The 22856-nt window shown below is 36.7% G+C and overlaps 1 protein-coding gene and 1 pseudogene across 8 annotated transcripts in view; both read right to left on the bottom strand.

The window, feature by feature from the left end:
- CEP112 (centrosomal protein 112) overlaps window positions 1–22856 on the bottom strand; it is a 646693-nt gene that overhangs the window by 465230 nt on the left and 158607 nt on the right. For all 8 annotated transcript variants that reach the window (XR_005195271.1, XR_005195272.1, XM_017497316.2 and 5 more), the window contains one exon: window positions 5358–5437. Coding sequence is in view for 6 of the 8 variants with exons in the window: in XM_017497316.2 (XP_017352805.1) it covers window positions 5358–5437 (80 nt within the window). In the remaining 2 variants the exon portion in view is untranslated. The remainder of the gene's footprint in view (window positions 1–5357; window positions 5438–22856) is intronic.
- On the bottom strand, window positions 1516–2452 carry LOC119466793 (annotated as a pseudogene).

The following is a 22856-nucleotide window of genomic DNA, read 5'->3' as shown; positions in this document are numbered from 1 at the left end:
GTACAGGGAGAAAATTTAAATGTCTGGCTATAGAAAAATAGAGGAAAACGGGATTTAATTCTTTCAATGAATATTGACTAGGCACCCACTTGTTAACAGGCACTATTCTAAATGCTTTATAATAACTCTTCTAAGCCTCTCCACAATCTTAGAGGGAAGATCTTATTATTGTCCTCATGTTACAGATGCAAAGCCTGAATCTCATGGAAATTAGGCATCATGCCTAAGGTCACACAGTTAGTAATTTAGGCTAGAAGTTAGACCATGACAGCTAGGTCCAGAGTTTATGCTCTTAAACCACACTAAATTCAAATTGTTCCCAAAACCACCTGAAAGAGTTCAAGTCAAAGCAAATTTAGAATTTAAATACAGAAATACTTTTATATCTAGTCCAATAATATCTACCATCTCTACATGTTTTTTAAATTTTAATTACATGTTAATATGCATTTATAAGTCATTGAAGTCTGTTCTAGAACTAAAGATAAATATTTTATTCATCATTTCTTATAATACTTTCACTGTATCAGTTTTATAAAGGCAGGAACTATTTACTTGCTGAAATGAACTCCATTAGGGATTACTAAATTATTTTTCCTATATTTACTCATAATTTAAGTGATATAATCCTGAAAGCATTTTTTTTTTAAATTTAACTTTTAAGTCCAGGGTACATGTGCAGATTTGTTATATATGTAAACTTGTGTCTCGAGGTTTGTCGTACAAATTATTTAATTACCCAGGTATTAAGCCTAGTACCCATTAGTTATTTTCCCTGATCCTCTCCTTCCTCCTACCCACCACCCTCCAATAGGACCCAGTGTGTTCTGTTCCCCTTTATGTGTCCATGTGTTCTCATCATTTAGCTCCCACTTATAAGTGACAACATGCGGTATTTGGTTTTCTGTTCCTGCATTAGTTTGTTAAGGAAAATGGCCTCCAGCTCCAGTCATGTTCCTGCAAAGGACATGATCTCATTCTTTTTTATGGCTGTATGGTACTCCATGGTGTATATGTACCACATTTTCTTTCCAGCCTATCATTGATGGGCATTTAGGTTGATTCCATGTCTTTGCTATTGTGAATAGCGCTGCAATAAACATATATGTGCATGTGTCTTTATAACAGAACAATTTCTATTCCTTTGGGTTTACACTCAGTAATAGGATTGTTGGGTTGAATGGTATTTGTTTTCAGGTCTTTGAGGAATTGTCACACTGTCTTCCAATGGCTGAACTACTCCCACCAACAGCGTATAACTGTTCCCTTTTCTCTGCAACCTCACTGGCAACTGCTATTTTTTGCCTTTTTAGTAATAACCATTTTGACTGATGTAAGATGGCATCTCATTGTGGTTTTGATTTGCATTTATCTAATGATCAGTGATGTTGAGGTTCTTTCTTTTTTTTTTTAACTGTTAAGAAAAATTTTGTGGTTTTATTATAGCATGAGGCATTGAAATATCTGAACAAATCAATGTCTGGGCAGTGAGGCAGCTGCTTTATCCTTCTTTGGGTTACTAGAGCAACTTGTCAGTAGATTAAAAAAAAAAAAAGACAATCTTTTGCATTACTTAAGTCTTTTGAAGGCATGCACTGGTACAACACAAACTTCTCCCATCAGATGCAACTAGTCTAGCATCCAAACATCATGCACAACACCTTGGTGGCAGCAGCACACTGTGCCCACTCCCCCCATGGCCCTGCTCATTTGTGCAGGATATTTGGAGCATCTGGAGGAGTGGAAATAGTATTGGGAAGAGGAGGAAGCAGGAGACAGCGTGAATGTCTTGCTGAGAGGAGGTCAGCGAAGTTGTGCAGGGCAAGCCTGAAGGTATCATTGGTGCAAACCCAAGCATCATTGATGTTCTTTAATAGGAACATCTGATGGAACCCCATGATGGTGTCTTCATCCATCTTAAGCTGGCCCACAACCATGCTGATGATGGAGCTATCTGGTGTGGGCTGATAGCTATCCTGCGCTGTGATGCCATGCTGGACCTTCTGGAACAGAATGCTACACAACTTCTCCACAATGGCAGCTTTACCCTGGAACTGTCATCCTTCCCACATAAGGCATGATGCGTCAATGTAAATTGCGCCTCGTTGGGTTCTATTCTTATCAAATAACTGGTAGTAATGTTGAATGATGCTGGATCCAATCTGCTCCCAAATTGGCTTGTCTCTCATTCTGGAGAGTCACCCGGCCTTGCGGAGACCTGAGGGGCTGGCACAATGGCGGCAGTAGTGGCAGCAACCCAGCGTGGTCTGCAAGTGTTTTTTCATATGATGGTTGATCACATGTAGTTTCTTTTGAAAAGTCTGTTCATGTCCTTTGGCCACTTTTTAGTGGGTTTTTGAATTGTAAATTTGTTTAAGTTCCTTACAGATGTTGGATATTAGATCTTTGTTAGATGCACAGTTTGCAAATATTTTCTCCCATTCTGTCTGTTTCTTTTCATATTCTAGTGAAACTACTACTGCTATTATTTAATACTAACTGAAAAATAGAAAGCCTGTCTATATTAATGTCAGGGTTAAAAATATTTAAAGTGTTTATGACAATGCAAAAGAGTTTAAAATCTCAGAATAAATATGTTAAGGCATTTTTGTATTTTATTGTAAAAGAAGGAGTTTGAAAAAGTTAATCAAAAAGGTGCTTTGGAAGTTTTAATTGATTACTTTAAAACAGACCATATACTGTCTCAAAATAATGCTTTATTATGTTTATAGAACCAAAAACTTAAAAATTAAATTTGATAACACAAGAATATTCAAGAAGGAATAAACCAAACTTATACTATCCACATTTGTTGTTGATGGATTTTAACTCCTCCAAAAATATAATTATTTGGTTTTACATAGTAAACAGTCATTCTCCTTTCATTAGAGTCTATTTAGCTCCCCACATGATTTAATTACTTATCTTTGAAAAATGAACATGTACAATTCATGCCATTAAAGTTTCAGATAGTTTCCCATTTATGGAAGTTACTAAAATTATCTTCTATAGCAAAAAATGAAATAGGAAGCAAAAGTATTTAGTACTTGTGTAGAACAAAAATTGAAAAGAATAGTAAGGCAACAACATTAAACTACTTTTATTTCTTAGAAAAAATAGCAACAGGTGCCTTAAGGATCTAACATTTAACGTAAAAAAAATGTGACTACAATCCTCCTTCTTAAATAATGATAGGTTCTGAAATATCAACTTGAGCTCTAAACCAAAGATGAGTTGACAATGTCAACTGCTTCGAGAGAATGTAAATATCAACTGCATCATCCTCTCACAGAACAATTTCCAGTCTTTTTCTGTCTTTAATACAATCATTATATCAGAATAAAGCCACTCAACTTTTCCATTAACATCTCAAACACATTATATGTCATCCCAATTCACAAGACTACCCCTACATGGTTGCAAAGTTCTATAATCTGAGAGAATCAAAGAACTTGACACTAGAAATCGCTAGGAGAAAAGGAAAGGTAATCTATGAAAGAAGCATATGTGGTAATGTAACAAGGTGAAGAGAGCTGGGAAATAGAAAAGAAAGAGCCAAAACTAGTAGAGGCTAGCATCTCTAGAGAGACAGCAGAGGATGGGACCAAGCTCTCAGGATAGTTTATCTGTTCTCTACTTTTCATTCACAAGTCAGTTAAAAACCTTTTCTTCTCTAAGATGCTCCCATTACCAGTTCATCTTACTGATTATGTTTTTAAAGTATTTTGCCTTATATGGCATGTATCATATTTTCATATGGATATAAATTCATATTTATATATCCCTGTTTTCTCTGATTTATTTCCCTGATTTATTTCACAGAAGAAATAAATCCTTATTAAATGAATGAAAGAAAGAATAACTACATGAATGAATAATACTACATTCTAAAATGGAGATTTTCTACACGTGTAGAACACAGCTCAAGATGTTATGATGTTCTTAATGATTAGGCATTTGAAGTACTTAGATTAACTAGGTATTAAGTTGACCCTAAGTGCAATTAGAGTTCAGGAAGATCTTTTCCGTGGAATATTAGGAGTTTATGTATATAACAATACAGTATCTTTTAATGGTGCTGGTAGAAAGTCAAAGAGCCCTGAAGTCTCTGCAGGTTTCTATGTACAATATAATCATTTTCTGAGCCAAGTAACCCTCTTTAGGTACTTCAAAGGTCTTTGTCAAAATACTGAATTTTACTTGGAGTTAAAAGAAGACATTTTAGAATGTTAAATAAAATTCTTCCGTAGATTATTTCTCCATCTTACATATAGGTAATACCTTAAGTTTGACTAAATGTCTAGATGATCTTAACAGTGCAGTACTCAGTATAGAAATAATAGTGTAGTCTGAAAGGAAGAGAGTAAATTATTGTGAGGTCTAACTTCAAAGTAAACAGCCCAAATTGGCTATTTTCCCAAGCAGAACTAGATACTAAATGTGCTTGATCCTAGGTATTCTTTTTGGCCTTTCTGTAAGTCATTCTTATTTGGAGGTTTAGGGAAGCAGGTAAAATGAAATGACCGATTCTCTGGGAATTAGCTAGGTATACTGAGCTCAAGAAAGCTTCTCCTCTTAAATCACTTTATTGGGTCAGTCACTGTATTGACCTTCCTCCAATTAAACACTTATTGTACTTCTGTACCAAATTGCCAAATGTCTTAATATCTCTCCAACTAGAGTATATAGTTTTATGGGAATGTACCACACATTGGCTGACATATGGTGGGAACTCAATATTTATTGAGTTCAGACCTCATAATAATTTATGTTTTAAGTTATCTAAATGAATCAATGTTTTTTCAGCTAAAAACTGCAAGGTCAAACCTAGTAATAGGAGGGCCCAATCAGTCTAGTAAATGAATGGAGAAGACAAATAAAACCTAATATTTCAGTATACACTTAAGAACACTAAAACACTAAGTAGTATATCGTAAGACAAAACCTTTCCTAAATAATGCCTGTATAGTAATCCATTTTCAAATATAACAACTGGAACATTTCATTTCCCAATCGCTCAACAAAATCTACAGCAGAATTTCTAAATGTCCTAAGACCTAAATCTCATTTTTAAAAAAATCTGTTTTCGTTTAAGAGGGAGAAAGCATCTGAAACCACTGAGTTCTATTTTCTTACATTTCTATCACTTAAAAACAGCTGAACTGATTTTTCTTTTAAAAAAAAATTACTGGCTAGTAATAAAATTCTGAAGATAGAGATTTGTGATGAAAAACTGATGCAAACTAATCCATAGCAAGACTTTTATAAAAATATAGTGCCTAGGTCCCAGTTACTTAATTTGGCTCACAGTTTAATAAAGGGTAGTTTTAAATGAAATGCATTACAGTTTTACTCACTTCAAAGCTTCCTCAAATTTATGAATTTTCTTTTCAGTATCTTCTTTTCCTTTATCAAGTTCACTCTGCAAGTCATGAACCTGCCATGACAAGAACAGGGAAAATTTATTGGAAGACAAGTAAAGTTTACTTAAAAGAGACGTACAAACAATGAAAACGTGATCACAAATCCATTTTTAATATAAAATTAAATTTAGATATTTCAAGAAAGAAACTTGGTCTACCATAGAATGATTTCAATACTATACTCAAATACCAATTTTCTGTTCAAAGCGAATTGCCTGAATCTACCTGCAGATGAATTCTTTTAAAATAAATCCATAAGATAAAAGAAAATGAAAAACAGAAACTCTTTGATTTTTTTAATTACTTTTTAATCAAAGAAAAGAAATCTCGCAAGATTCAAGAGAATACGATAAACAATGTATCTATACCTCTTTCCTAAATGTGGCATCATTTGAGGAAATGAGATGGCAGCATCAATAACAAGTGCTAAATGAAAATTTGTCTTCACAAAAAGCTGTTCATATGCAAATGCAGATAAACACAACCAATGTGGACATTATACAGATCTTAAAATATAAAAGGGAAATTTTGGTACAGCTGGACAAAAAGGAAGAAATGAAACAGCAGCCATGCTTCCACATACATGGCAATTGAGGATGCAGAGCCTAGCTGGGAGGTAAGAAAACTCATGTTACTTGGTGGGATGGAAATACCCGCTACAGACCTGCCTGTAAGCAAGGTAAGACTGAAAGTGAAATGAGTGGCCACCAGGTTTAAGAGAGAAATGACAAGAACAACAACAAAACATAAATACACTATGACAAACCATATCAAACACTGAATCAGTGCTAGCCAAAATGCCTGTAGTTAGCTATTTAAATCAGTTTAAATGGAGACCTATTTAACTCAAACTCTATCTTTAACCTCTTCTTTTTATATTTTTTTCGATTTCTTCTCTCAGTGTTTTAGTAAATAAGTGAATTAATAAAATCAATGTTTGCTTATAAACTAAAACAAAGTGAGGGTAGACAGGAAATTTTCCAAGATAATATCGAAAAGCTTCTATGGGCTGCTATGATGATAATCTCAAAAGTAAGAATACACTAAGAGGCAGAGAAGAAAAAGCAAGAGAATTAGGAACCAGTAGCCACTCTACTCCATATTTTAAATGGTAAATTTAAAGGGTCTCATAAAGTATTTCTTATGAGAAAGAGAAAGAGCAACTTGCCTTGCAAATTTTTGCCAATACATTTATTTTATTTTACATGGGGGAAAAAGAAGTCTGTTGTTCAAGTTTTTACCACGTTTGAATTTTAAATTATTATTTTGGATCTCTAATATGTATTACAGTGTTTGGCACAAAGTACATTACACTGGAGTCCAAACATTACTAAGGCAACAAAAGCACCATTTCGATGCACATCTAGTCTTTCTAACGTAGCGAGTCAAAGACTAAAACCTCAAAATGAAATTCAGATACGGACCTAATGCGAAGATCCTGGAAACATGTTTTTATATCAGTAAAATCCTTTCTTGAAATGAAATCTTAAGTGAAAAATCACCCACCAACTTAGGAAAAACACACAGAGAAAAGTAAATGTATTCAAGTGAAAGGTTGGGAGAAGGGCAATTCGGAAGCAAGTTAAAGGGAGAAATTAATAGCTCAAAGGTTATCTTCCACTGGTGTTTACTTACACATATTTACCTATCACTTTGCTTTAATCGTTCTTTGTTAGTCAAGTTCTCTGGTGAGCTGAATTTGGTCCAAATCATACATTTTCTTTTAATAAAGGATGTTCTTAGATTTATTGCTACCACTAAAATATTATTATTTATGCCATTTTTCCCTGTTTCCTGATTTTTTATGTTACTTTTTATACATGGCATTTTTGTTATTGTCCCCAACTCCTCCATGTTCTGATAGATTGATACATAGAGACAGAATAAGACTTTTCTATATAATTGGCAAATAAAATTATACATCTTTGAGGTATACAACATGGTATTTTTAAAATTTATTTTCATGGACAAATGACAAATTGTATATACCTATGATATGCATGAAGTTTTGATATATGTATACATTGTAGAAATATTAAATCAAGCTAATTCACATATTCATCATATCACACATATACTTATCTTTGTGATGAGAACATTTAAAGTCTGTTCTCTTAGCAATTTTCAGGTATACTACAGATTATTATTAATAACAATCACCATGTTCCATGTTATATCTCCAGATACTTATTCCTCCTGTCTAAACTAAACCATTTTTTTTTTTTTTTTTTTGGAGGCTCGAACTTTCGCTCTTGTTGCCCAGGCTGGAGTGCAATGGCGCGATCTCGGCTCACCGCAACCTCCGCCTCCCGGGTTCAGGCAATTCTCATGAGATCTGACTGTTTTAAAAACAGGAGTTTCCCTGCACAGGCTCTCTTCTCTTGTCGGTCTCACTTCCACCCAGGCTGGAGTACAGTGGCACAATAACAGCTCACTGTAACCTCAAACTCCTGAGCTCCAGTGATCATCCCACATCAGCCTCCCAGGTAGCTAGGACTACAGGCATGTACCACCACACCTGAATAATATTTTTTTAGAAACAGGGTCTCATTATGTTGCCCAGTCTGGTCTAAAATGCCTGCCCTCAAGTGAGCCTCCCTCAGCACCCAAAAGTGCTGGGATTATAGTCATGAGCCACTATGTTTAGCCTAAACCAAAACTTTGTACCCTTTAACCAGTATCTACCCATTTCCTTCCATCCCTCCCCACCAAGCCCATGGTAACCATCGTACTATTATCTGATTCTAGGAATTTGATTGTTTTTTCAGAGTCCACGTATAAGAGAGATAATGCAGTAATTGTCTTCCAGGATCTTCCATGTTATTGAAAATAACATGATTATCTTTTTTAAGGCTGCATAGTATTCCACTGTGTATATATATCACAGATTCTTCCATCCATAGATGAACACTTAGGTCAGTTCCATTCATCCATAGATGAATACTTAGCTTGATTCCATATTTCAGCTCTTGTGAATAGTGCTGCAATGAACAAAGGAGTGTAGATATCTCTTAAACCTACTGATTTCATTCCCTTTGCATATAAACCCAGAAGTAGAAATGCTGAATGATATAGTAGTACTATTTTTAATTTTTTGAGGTACTTCCATACTGTTTGCCATAATTGCATTCCCACCAACAGAGTACAGAAGCTGTCTTTCCTCCACATCCTAGTCAACACGTATTATCCCCTTGCAGGATGTGTGTTTGTGGGTGCGTGCACGTGTTTTAGCAAAAGCAATCTAACAAGTGTGACGTGATATTTCACTGCAGTTTTGATTTCCCTTTCCCTGATGACTAGTGATGTCAAGAATTTCTCATATACCTGTTATTTCTGTATCTTCTTTGGAAAAGTGTCTATTCTGGTCTTTGGCCCATTTTTTAAACATCAGGTTATTTGTATTTTTGCTATAAAGTTGTTTCAGTTCCTTATATATGTAGGATATTAGTTCCTTATCCAATAAATGGTTTGCAAATATTTTCTACCATTCTGTAGTTTGCCTCTTCACTCTGTTGATTGTTCACTCTTCTATGCAGCAACTTTTTGGGTTTGATGCAATCCTACTTGTCTATTTTTGCCTTTGTTTCTTGTGCATTTATTGTTGTATTATAGTCTAACTTCCATGGGTAGGACTTTCAGTACTGTGGGAACTAGAAGTGGTGATAGCAGGCATCCTTGTCTTCTCCCTGATCTTACAGGAAGAACTGTTGGCTTTTCTCCATTGAGTATAATGTTAGCTATGGGTTTGTCATATATGGCCTTTATTATGTAAAGATACATTCCCTCTATATCTGATTTGTTAAAAATTTTTATCATGCAAGATGTTGAACTTTGCCAAATGTGTTTTCTGCATCTATTGAGATGATCATATGATTTCTTTTCTTCATTCATTCATTCTGATGATGTGGTATATGACTTTTTTTTTTTTAACTTTTAAGTTCAGTGGTAGATGTGCAGGTTTGTTGTAATACAGGTAAACTGAGTGTCATTTGGGTTTGATATACATATTATTTCATCACCCAGGTAGTTAACATAGTACCCAATAGGTAGTTTTTCAATCCTCACCCTCTCACTCTCTGGCATTCCCTTCTTTGTGTTTGTATGTACCTGGTGTTTAGCTCCCACTTACAAATAAGAACACGCAGTATTTGTTTTTCTGCTCCTGTATTAGTTCACTCAGAATAATGGCCTCCACCTCCACCCATGTTGCTGCAAAGGACATGATCTCATTTGTTTTATGGCTGCATAGCATTCCATGGTATACATACATATGCCACATTTTATTTATCTGGTCAACTGAGGCATTTAGCTTGACTCCATGTCTTTGCTATCATGAATAATGCTGCAATGAACATAGCATGCATGTGTTCTTATGGTAGAATGATTTACATTCCTTTTGGTATGTACCCAGTAATGGGATTGCTGGGTCAAATGGTAATTCTGTTTTAAGTTATTTGAGAAATCTACAAACTGCTTTCCACAATGGCAGGACTAATTTACATTCCCATTAGCAGTATGAGCATTCTTTTTATACCACAATCTTGCCAGCATCTTTTTGACTTTTTAATAATAGCCATTCTGACTGGTGTGAGATGGTATCTCGTTATGGTTTTGATTTGCATTTCTCTAATGATTAGTGATGTTGAGCATATTTTCATATGCTTATTGGTCACATGTATGTCTTCTTTTGAGAAATGTTTGTTCATGCCCTTTGCCCACTTTGCAAAGGGGTTTCCTTTTTTCCTTGTGAATTTGTTTAAGTTACCCATAGATTCTGGATGTTAGATCTTTGTCAGATACACAGTTTGCAAATATTTTCTCCCCATTCTGTAGATTGTCTTGTTCCTCTCTTGATAGTTTCTTTTGCTATGCAGAAGCTCTTTAGTATAATTAAGTCCCATTTGTCAATTTTTCTTTTGTTCCAATTGCTTTTGGCATCTTCGTCGTGAAGTCTTTGCCACTTTCTATATCCAGAATGGTATTTTCCAGGTAAACTTTCAGGATTTCTATCATTTTCAGTTTTACACTTAAGTCTGTAATCCATATTGACTTTGTGCTTATGGTGTAGGGAAGGGGTCCAGTTTCAATCTTCTGTTTGAAACATTGAATAGGGTCCCCACTGCTTGTTTTTGTTGACTTTGTTGAAGATCACATGGTTGAAGGCGTACAGCCTTATTTCTGGGTTCTCTACTCTGTTCCATTAATCTATGTGTCTGTTTTTGTACCAGTGCCATGCTGTTTTGGTTACAGTAGGCTTATAATATAGTTTGAAGTCAAATAATGTGATGCCTCCAGCTTATTATTTTTGCTTAGGATTGTCTTGGCTATTTAATCTCTTTTTTGGTTCCATATGAATTTTAAAACAGTTTGTTCTAATTCTGTGAAGAATGTCATTGGTGGTTTGACAGAAATAGCACTGAATTTGTAAATTGTTTAGCACAGTATGGCCATTTTAACAATATTGATTCTTCCTATCGTTGAGCATGAAATGTTTTTTGATTTATTTGTGTCATCTCTGATTTCGTTGAGCAGTGTTTTTTATCCTGTGGTAGAAATCTTGCACCTCTCTGGTTAGGTGTATTCCTCACTATTTTATTCTTTTTATGGCCATTGTGAATGGAACTGCATTCTTGATTTGGTTATCAGCTTGGATGTTGCTGGTATATAAGAATGATAGTTATTTTTGTACATTGAATTCATATCCTGAAAAAATACAAAGTTTTTTTTTTTTTTATCGGATGAAGTTGTTTATCAGATCAAGTAATTTGGGGCAAAAACTATAGGGTTCTAGGCATAGAATCATATCATCTGCAAACAGGGATATTTGACTTCCTCTCTTGGTATTTGGATACATTTAATTTCTTTCTCCTGCATGATTGCTTTGGCCTGGTTTTCCAGTATTATGTTAAATGGGAGTGTTGAGAGAAGGCATGCCTTGCTGAGGTTTTTAAGGGTATGCCTCCAGCTTTTGCCACTCAGTATTATGTTGGCTGTGGGCTTCTCATAGATGGCTCTTATTATTTTGAAGTATGTTCCCTTAATGCCTAGTTGTTGAGGGGTTTTTAACATGAAGAGATGTTGGATTTTTATCAAAAGCCTTTTCTGCATCTATTGAGATAATCCTGTGGGCTTTGTCTTTAGTTCTGTTTATATGATAAATCACATTTATTGATTTGCATATGTTGAGTCAACCTTGCATCCCAGGGATAAAGTATACTTGATGGTGGTGATTTAGCTTTTTGATGTGCTGCTGAATTTGGTTTCCTAGTATTTTGTTGAAGATTTTTGTATCAATGTTTATCAAGGATATTGGCCTACAGTTTACATTTTTTTGTCATGTCTCTCCAAGGTTTTGGTATCAGTATGATGTTGGCCTCATAGGATGAGTTAAGGAGGAGTCCCTCCTCCTCAATTTTTTGGAATAGTTTCAGCAGGAATAGTAGCAGCTCTTCTTTATACATCCGATAGAATTAGGCTGTGAATCCCTCCGGTTCTGGGGTGTTTTTGGTTGGTAGGCTTTTTATTACTGACTTAATTATGGAACTTATTATTTGTCTGTCAGGGATTCAATTACTTCCTGGTTCAGTATTGGGAAGTTGTACGTGTCCAGGAATTTATCAATTACTTCTAGATTTTCTAGCTTGTGTGCACAGAGGTATTCACAGCAGTCTGTGAGGGTTGTTTGTGTTTCTGTGGGACTAGTGGCAATGTCTTCTTTGTCACTTGTCCTCTTTGTCACTTCTGATTGTGTTTATTTGGATATTCTCTTTTTTCTTTATTAGTCTAGCCATCAGTCTTTCTATCTTGCTGATTGTGTTTATTTGGACATTCTCTCCTTTTTCTTTATTAGTCTAGCTATCATTCTATCTATCTTGCTAATTTTTTGAAAGAATCAACTCCTGGATTTGTTAATCTCTTGTATGCTTTCTCACATCTCAATTACCTTCAGTTCAATTCTGATTTTGGTTATTTCTTGTCTTCTGCTAGCTTTGTGGTTGGTTTGCTCTCGTTTCTCAGGTTGCTCCAGTTGCACCGTTAGGTTGTTAATCTGAGATCTTTCTAACTTTCTGACATAAGTGGTGAGCACTATGAACTTCCCTCTTAGCACTGCTTTAGTTGTAACCCAGAGATTCTGGTACATTGTATCTTTAAACTCATTAAAGAATTTCTTTACTTCTGCCTAAATTTCATTATTTATCCAAAAGTCATTCAGGAGCACGTTGTTTAATTTCCATGTAATTACATGGTTTTGAGTAATTTTCTTAGTATTGATTTCTATTTTTACTGCACTGTAGTCCAAGAGTGTAGCTGGTATAATTCACTTTTTTTATTTGCTGAGGATTGTTTTATGTCCAATTGTGTGGTTGATTTTAGAGTATGTACCATGTGCAAATGAGAAGAATATACATTCTGTTGTTTTGGGTGGGGTGTTATTTAGCTGTCTCCACATGCATTCAGTCAAGTGTCAAATTTAGGTTCTGAATATTTTAGTTAGTTTTCTCCCTTGATGACCTGAAATTTGATTAATACTGTCAGTGGGGTATTGAAGTCTCCCATCATTATTATTCTGTGGTTGTCTAAATCTTTTCATAGGTCTCTAAGAACTTGCTTTATAAGTCTGGGTGCTCCTGTGGTGAGTGCATGTATATTTAGGATAGTTAGGTTTTCTTGCTGAATTGAACCCTTTATCATTTTGTAATGCCTTTCTTTGTCTTTTTTGATATTTGTTGGCTTAAAATCTGTTTTGTATGAAATTAGAATAGCAACCCCTCCTATTTTCTGTTTTCCATTTGCTTGGTAGATTTTTCTCCATCCCTTACTTTGAGCCTATGGGTGTCACTGCCTATGAGATGCATACACTGTAGAGAGCATACAGTTGTGTCTTGCTTCTTTGCCTCCCTGTGCCCTTTCACTGAGTCATTTATTTACATTCAAGGNATTCGCCCGTCTCAGCCTCCCAAAGTGCTGGGATTACAGGTTTGAGCCACCACACCCAGCCCTCCCCTAATTCTTCCTTGTGAGATAGATCTCTTAAAGACAGCATACCATTGGTTCTTTCCTCTTTATCCAACTTGCCATTCTGTGCCTCTTAATTACGGCATTTTGCCAATTTACATTCAAGGTTAGTATTGATATGTGCTGATTTGATCCTGTTATCATGTTGCTAGCTGGTTACTATGCAGACTTGTTTGTGTGGTTGCTTTATTGTGTCATTGGCCTATGTACTTAAGTGTGCTTTTGTAGTGGCTGCTAACAGTCTATCTTTTCCATATTTAGGATTCTCTTCAGGACCTCTTGTAAGGCAGATCTGGTGGTAATGAAATCCCTTAGCAGTTGCTTGTCTGAAAAGGATCTCATTTCTCCTTGTAGTGGCTGGTAATGGTCTATCCTTTCCATAATTAGGACTCTCTTCAGGACCTCTTATAAGCAGGTCTGGTGTTAATCAAATCCCTTTAATTTGTTTGTCTGAAAGGATCTTACTTCTCCTTTGCTTATAAAGCTTAGTTTGGCTGGACATAAAACTCTTGGCTGAAAATTCAGAATGCTGAATATAGGCTCCCAATGTCTTCTGATTTGTAGGGTTTCTTCTGAAAGGTCTCCTGTTACCCTGATGGGTTTCTCTTTGTAGGTGATGTGCTCCTTCTCTCTAGCTGTCTTTAATATTTCTTATTTTATTTTGACCTTGGAGAATCTGATAACTATGTGTCTTGGGGATGGTCTTCCTGTGTAGTTCTTTGCAAAGGTTCTCTGCATTTCCTGAATTTGAATGTTGGTCTCCCTAGAAAGGTTGGGGAAATTTTTGTGAATGATAACTTGAAGTATATTTTCCAAGCTACCTGCTTTCTTTCCCTTTCAGGGACACCAATCCATATTTCTCTGAGGTTGTTTTCATTTTACTTCATTTTTTTTTCTTTATTATTGTCTGACTGAGTTATTTCAGATAGCTGTTCTTCAAGTTCTGAGATTTTTCCCTCAGCTTGGTTGATTCTACTGTTAACACTTTTGATTGTATTTTGAAATTCTTGAAGTGAGCTGTCCAGCTCTATCAGATAAGTTTGATTCTTTGTTAAAATGGCATTTTCCTATTTCATACCTATATCATTTTACTGTATTCCTTAGAATCCGTGGATGAAGTTTCAACCTTCTCCTGAATCTCAGACATCTTTGTTCCTATTCACATTCTAAATTCTATTTCTGTCATTTCAGCCTGGTTAAGAACCATTGCTGGGGAACTAGTGTGGGTGTCTAGAGGTAAGAAGACGCTCTGGCTTGAGTTGCCAAGTTCTTGCACTGGTTCTTTCTCACCTGTGTGGGCTCATGTTCCTTCAACCTTTGAAGCTGCTGTCCTTTGGATGGTGGAGGATATCCTTGTTTTGTTTTTTGCTTTTATATCCACTGATGTCCTTGGGGGTTTGACTGTGACATAAAGTGGGGTCCACTGACTGGCTTAATTTCAAGCAGATCTAGAGAGGACCAAGGTTCAGCTCAACACTCCCACACTATACACTCTAACTCTGAGGGGCTGGTATAGGGTTTCTGGCTTTGTTCTCTTGTCCCTCAAAGTTGGGAACCTGCTGTGTTAAAAGGGTCAAAGTGTTCCTGGTCTGATGGCCACAACACTCCAATAAGTGGTGCCAGCCAAAGCGCTTCATCAGGCAGTGGCAATGTGATTCATGATTGTTTGCATGTGCCAGCAGCAATGGTAGTGCAGCAGGGTTCACCATTGTTGTCTGGGGTGGGACACTGGTGGACCAGAAACTGCCAGCCTCCATGCGTGCATTCAAAGTGGCAAGCAGTGGCACTATGGATGGGAAGGGTCACTGGCATCTGTGTGTACATTCACACTGGCAGTAGTGTTGGCATAGTAGTGGGTTGCTAGCTGGAGTAAGGCTGGAAAACTCCTTTTGCATGTTCACACTGGTGGCAATGGTGGTGGGAGGCAGGGCTACCGGCCTCCCTGAGTGCATTCACACCAGAAATGGCACCACTGCAGCACAGCAGCAGGTGTGAGATGGGTGTGCTCACACTGGCAGCAATGGCACAGTGGGGTGCACAAACACCACTGTACCAGTATGGAAAGGCAAGGTTCACCCATGCACATGCGCTGATATTGCAATAGGGGGATGACCATGGGTGACTGCCTGCTGGTAAAGCAGCATCAGGGAGGCTGCAGTAGAGGGAGAGTGTAAGTGGGCAGGCACATGTTGGTGGGGGCCGCTCTGCTGGAGCTCTCTGGCAATCTGGCACAGTCTTCCAGCACAGCAGCAATAAGGAGGTCCCTTGGGAGGTACCCTAGTTGGGCATCTGAGACTGCACTGTAAGCAGGTAAAGCCAGGCTATGGCCCCAGTAGACAGGGGAGTTGAGGTCAGACTGGTTCATCTGCTCTGTTCAGGCTCAACAATTCTTTTAAGGCTAGAGTCTCCTAGAGGAATGTGGCTAGCCTTAGTGAATAGGCATCCCTAGCCAAGCTCCCCTGCAGACACACATCAAAACTCTGGGCTCCATACAGGCTGGAGTTCTGCCCTAACTGCCTCTCTAAGCAGCTCTCTCTGCCAGCTCAAATGCAGGGTTTTGGGGACTTCTGCTGCCAGGATTCCAGAGGTCTAAGGCAAGAGCAGCTCATTCCTTGCCTGCTCAAGTCACCCATTCTCCAGGAGTCATTAGGAGCCAGGAAGAAGACCCAGTGCATGATAGCCCCAGGCATGATTCCCAGCTTCCTCCCCTTTCAGTCCAGTGTCTCTGTCCTCCCCCTGTCCACTCTCAGTACCTTTCCCCTGAAGATCTACTTGGAATGTGCCAATCTTCCCAATGTCCTAGTCCCCTGGTTGCAAGTATTCTTTCTAGCTACATCTAGTCAGCCATCATTTTCCACATTTATTGATCTGCCTATCTTGAGCAATCCTTGCATCCCAACAATAAACCCTTGGTCATGGTGCCTGATCATTTAATGTGCTGTTGAATTTGGTTTGCTAGTATTCTGTCAAGGACACTGTCATTGGAAACAGATTTTAATTTCACCAATGATGCCATAAATATTTCACAATTATTTTTACCTACATCTCTCTAACATTCAGCAAGTAAAAAATTAATACCTATCCCTTTTAAAATAATAGCTTGGCACACGTTTACTTCTCCCTCTCCTAGTCATTTTGGTTTTCTTTTAGATAATCTTGAGACGCTGAGGCAGACAATGGTTTTACACTTTTTTAACTTACATACTTTCCTTTTCAAGATTCTCTTCTTATATTTGCATTATTTATATTGTGTACACAATAAATATTTAAATTCAGATCTATTTTAGTTAATTTTGGCATGCACCAGTACTTTTCATTCTTGAATATTTTTTTGATTTGATCTTTTGCTTATCCTTAGGTTAATTAAAGTCCATCATCCAGTAATCTTATTTTTCAAAAAGAATATCCAAGTGATATATCTTCTGAGATTTTGTATATCCAATAATGTCATTGTGTTGTCTTTACACATGAAGGAAATTGTAGGTATAAGATTCTTAGGTCACAACATTTTGGCCTAAAACACAGCATATGTTAGTTTCACTATTGTCTTATGATAGTTGGATTTGCAAATAAGAAGACTAAAGTCATCTAAACTTTGTTCTCCCCTTCCCCTGGTCTGGACATTTATAAAAATCATTCTCTTTGTGCTGTAATTCAAACGTTTTTCTATCTTGCATTGATTTTTAGCTAATAAAGAGTGAAATCTTTAAAATTACATACACAGACCTTCTGAAAAGTGTTCTCATATCTTTCATTATTTTTGCATTAATTTATTCTGAGCTTTCCTTCAGAAATATCAATTGTTGTATACTGGTTTTCTATTTTCTGTCTTTTGGATTGTGTTTTTAGTTTTTACCTGTATTCTAGATAGTTACAGATGACATAAACACCAGAAAAGTGAGAAATCATTGCATACAGAGCTTGGCAAAAGAGAAGGTTCACTACTTTGATGGGTTAAGAAAAAACAAAAAAACTTTTTTTGTACACAAAAGAAAATTAAAGAACAAACGACCTAAAAAGAGATAATGCTATTGCCAACCTTTCCTTTTTAATGTACAAATGGTAGTAAGCAACAAATGATTCGCTTGTAATCCTTTCCCCACTATAAATTGTTAATATCAGAAAATAATTTAAAGTGATGGTAATGAAAACACAAACCAGGTAGTCGAAGATACATAATATATTCTCAAACATGAGAATTTCCCATAAATAATTGATTTAAGTACAGGTATTGATCGACTTACGACCTATGCAACTTACGACCATTTGACTTTACGACCACAATCGCTAGCCACGACTGCTCCGCTGTAGATTTTTGGAAACACTACAACATTTTGATGTGTATCAAGAATATGGCTACCGCCTGGGAGGCAGTGACGACAAAGTGCATGAATGGCATCTGGAAAAATAGTTTTAAGCGCTACGATTTGACAGTGAACATGAACTTGAAATGATTCGGAAAAAAATTGTAAAACTCGCTAAAGACCTTTCTTTGGAGTGTGAAATGGAAGATGTCGAAGAGTTGCTAGACAAAGATCCGTAGAACTTACAAATGAAGAGCTAATCGAACTGGAAGAAGAAAGAGTGGCGGAAGAAGAAAGAGTGGCGGAAGAAGAAAGAGTGGCGGAAGAAGAAAGAAGAGAAGCAGAGAAAGAAGAGGAGGAGCCAGAAAGAAAGTTCACCACTAAGGGATTATCAGATGGTTTATCTTTACTGAATAAACTTCTTATACATTTCGAAGCAATGGACCCAAACATCGAACGATTTGCAAGGATTGAACGGATGGCGCACGATGTGTTTCATCCGTATAGTGAAATTTATGAAGAAAAAAAGAAACATACAATAAAGACAAAGCTCACCATGTTTATGAAAAAACCAACTCCGGTAACCCCAACTGCTGCCTCAGATGACGACATCAATGATCCACAGCCAAGCACCAGCATCCAATAAAATGTTTCGTACATGTTTATATATTTTGATATGTTTTGCAATTGGGAAAATGTTTCCTATGGTATTTTTTACACCTGTATTTTGTATTTTTGTATGCACCTGTATTTTGTAATTTTGTATGTTTTGCAAATATTAAACCAGTTGTACTGGTAATGCAGTGTTTTACTTAAACCTGACGAATGTAAAAATAAGAAACAAAATGTTATAGAGATGATAAAAATGGCACAAAATGAACAAAGAAAATTATTATATATAACAATAATGAAAGAAAATTATGATAAAATATGACTTAAAGATTTTTATAACATCATTTCAAAGTACTATACATATAGCCTACTCAACTTACGACCAAATCGTGTTACGACCGGTCTGTCGGAACCAATCATGGTCGTAAGTCAAGCACTAGCTGTAGCCAAAACCACATTTACTGAACACTCACTAAATATATTTTCTGCTCCCTTGTATCCCAAGAATTTAGGTAATCACGAAAGGAATATTGTATAAGAAGAAAGAGATTGTGCTATATATCAAAACTAGATATACTGTAACAGACACCATAGTATAGTAAAGTGCACAGAGGAAATACTGACCCAAACACTGACTAGCTGAGTAACTCCACAATGTCTCTTAACTGCTATGACCTCTGCTCCCAATATGAAAAATATGGGGGATCAGGTCGCATAACTTCTATAAATCTTTTCAATGCACAATTTCATGTTTTAGAACATCACTAAAGACAGACATACTTTTAAAAATCATGTCAGTAGTAGTTGAAAAATATTATCCAATATGTTAAATATAAAGCTATGACTATTTTAAACACGGTTAAAAGAAGTGCACGTGATTGCTACGCATTGGAATAACTATATTTTAAGGACTGCGAACTCCATTAGACTTCGTATATCATTTGTTAAACAGTTCCATCAGAATGATTTTAAGTAGATACTTCAATTCAGTACATTTTAGAATACAGATGCTTAACATATGCCTGATGAATTTCTCTAGGTAAACAGCACCATCTTTTACTCTCTGGTGACTGTTTGGAAAACAAGCAATAGGTTATTTGTAGGAGGCAGGTGTTTCCTTGCTAGTAAAATCATTTAGTCTAACCATTTCCTGATTTAACAGATTAGGACACTTCATCAAACAATGACATTTCAGTTTACTACTTATTATTTGTTTGATGTTCAAAGATCTTAAGAGCAGGCAATAGCCACTAGAGATCAATTAAGACCATTACATAATATGTGTTGCTTAAATTAGGGACAGCATCTGATGTTGTTTTTTAACCTCAAAGACAAGTTACAATCCTATGCTCCCCCCATCCTGCCGCTATCTCATAGGAATGAGAAAATCATGTCATTCAGATGGCATTTCCTTCTCCTGAACAGATATTTAGAACTAAGTTTTGTACCAAAAGTTATTGAAAGTGCACACCTGTAACACTTTCTAATGAAAAAAAGCCCCATACATCCCATTTAGCTCTACTGTTACACAGTCCAGAGCTAAGGAAGATTTATGTCAGTTCTTTGAGCTATCAAAAAGGATACTCCCTGAGAGGGATATAAGACATCAAAACTTCAAGGCTTGAGATCATAGCAGGTTTAAGAAAGAAAGAACAGATGTCAATGTAAAAGTGGGAGACAATGAAATTAATTGTAAAATAAAAAGGGGCATGCTGAGCAACATTTTCTTCCAATGTAAATAATGTTAGGAATATATGCAATATGAACAATGGCTATTTTTCTTTTAAAGATTGCTATTATTTTAAACAAATTTTATTTACAGTGAAAACAATTAATATACTTTAACTTGTAACCTTATTAAAAAGCTAGGCCAATTGATACCATATGGAAAGGGAATCACTATAGTTACAATACCTAATAAAAAGGATTTAAGTCTGCTCCTTGAAGTGAAATAGAATAGGAATGGTCAGGAGGCTACTGGATACAGATGAACTGAGCTCTAATATTCCCTTTCTAGTGCACATTCACCATGGAGGGAGACTGATAGCGGAAACCTTAATTTACTTAGAGGCTTAATACCCAAGAAAAGATAATCGTAGAAGAAAGATTTCCTTTCTAGGTCTATCTCTATGTGTAACAGTCTTCAGTAGGATGTGATGAAGTTTGGGATAGGAATAACTTATTTTACAATTGGTCAGTGCATCCCTTTCTCCTCACCACAGCCCATCTGTCTCACAGGTACATACATACCAGGATATTAGGAAGAGGGCTTACCAGACTGCAACAGAGAAGAAAGCCAGGAAGTTCTTCTCTAATGGATGGACAGCCAGTGATCTGCCCAAAGAATGAACAATGGACTAACAAGTACACCTAGAGGATACAAATGCCTTATACAGGAAGCAAGGCTTATGAAAATGTATGTCCATTTCATATGAAATATTCATATGAAATGAATACAAAATAATATCTTGTATTGAGCTGCATTGAAAATTTAACAATAAGGAAATTTACTATTATTTTAAAGAGCACACATGCAGGTCAATACATGTTACTAGAAACACTTTTCCAAATGACAGAAACAGATTTCTTCCTATACATTAAGCTCATGGAGGGCAGAATTTATGTCTAATTCATCCTCAACCCCGCCCCAGCTCCTAACATAATACCTTCCTCAATATAACCATTTAATGGATATCTGCTGAGTGACTATATGAATAAATAAGATGTGGTATTACAAAGGGGTTTTAAGATTTTGTTATATAAACCATATTTAATTTTAATTTGTATATATTCTAATTAGTTGAAAGATTAACTTTTTTCATTTTTTATTATTTTTGTATTTTACAAGTAGATTGATTTGACGTTAAAGCAGCATATAGTGACAAAAGCAGCAACAAACCCTTGCCATTTAACTACTCTTTTACTTTCTATATCTTATAGCAAAAAAAAACACTTTAGAAACTCTTTTCATAGTCAGAAATCTATACAACTCTCTTTGTTTTTCCCAAGATGGTGGATCAGAGGCCTTTCTAACATGCCTCATCTACTTGGAAGAATTTCTTCCAGGAAGGAAATGAAAAATCAATAGAAAGTGAAAGAAACTGTCAGATACTAGGGAAGAGAAGTGAGCAGGGAGACTGTGGCTAGGTCTGGTTGAGAACTGAGTGAAGCTCCAGTATAGGAGAGGCAGAGAGAATGTCCCTCTGCAATCTACCTCTTTACTAGGGAACTGCAAGCTAGGTCACGGGGGAACACCCTGTCCCTCCTAAGTCCTAGATCTAACTAGGAGAGAGGCCAGAAGAGTGTGAAAAAGAATAATACCAGGAAATACCCCAGGCATTGTTCCAGACCTGGGACCCAGTAGGACAATGCCATTCTTGATTCTAACTCGTATCAAGTTGGGTGGGTCCCAGAAACCTAGAAGTAGTGGCAGCACCAGTATTAGTCTTGGGCCAGGATTTGGGGTGCTGGATCTGGAGCAGGGGAAGAGCCCCCACAGCCAGATCTCAGAGGTAAGTATGGTGTGCACTCCAGATGTGGGTGCTAGAATTGGGATGCCCCTCCTTCATAGATCAAAATAGGAGGAGAAATGCTGAAAAGGAATGGTTTTCCTGGGTAGCGAGTTTTGTGACCACAGGCAGCTTTGAAAACAAGGTAAAAAAAAAATGCATGTGACATTTCTGAGTGTTCCAAATGGCTCCCTTGCTTGGAATGGTATGTGAGCTCCTCAGGTCTGAAGAGTAAGCGGTAGGTCCCCTGACCACCTGGACTAGGCACCTGGGACACCCATCATTTCCCATGCAGAGAACTTGGTGCAGCAGTAGTTGCTCTGTTTCTTGCCCAGCCTTATCTCCAGCCACCTGCTGACTGCCTCTAGACCCCTGTCATAGCTGGTACTTGTGTCCACTGTTGGGCGATGTGAATGCTGACTTGCCCAGTCCAGCTCTGCCCAGATTTGTCCTCCACTCAGACACAGGACACAGCCCACTGAATGTTCCATGGTTCGGCCATTGTCTGGGCAATGAAGTACATCTCATGGTTAACAAAGATCAAGCATAAACTTTATTCCTACAAGAGCAACTGGCTTTCACCTACAAGTGCCACTTACTGGTCTGGAGGTTAACCTACAAACCCCATAGTAAATCAGCTAACACAAATGCATAGCACTTGGGAATAACCTAACATTCCCATGCCCTTTGCTTCCACAATCATCAATGCCACTGTGGCTTCTCAGGACATTGTGAGCCTGCTTACCTTCCAGGTACACCACTACTATAAACGGCATTTGAGAAAGCCACCACACTAAGTCTCTTTATAACCAAGGAAATCATACAAAGTCTTACCACTTAACATGCCCAGAAGTAAACAGCTCTACTCAACAGACTTCATAGTTATGTCCTCAAGGAAAAAAAGTTACATTTCAATAAAATTCAAAAATAAGAAGTTACTATTTCTCCAGATGTGAAGAAATCATAATAATACAAGAAGTATGAAAAAGCAG

Source organism: Cebus imitator, unplaced genomic scaffold (genome assembly GCF_001604975.1).
Source record: "Cebus imitator isolate Cc_AM_T3 unplaced genomic scaffold, Cebus_imitator-1.0 Scaffold229, whole genome shotgun sequence".
Classification (NCBI taxonomy): Eukaryota; Metazoa; Chordata; class Mammalia; order Primates; family Cebidae; genus Cebus; species Cebus imitator.
Note: the sequence above shows the minus strand (reverse complement) of the source record. Positions and strands in the feature narration are given on the sequence as shown.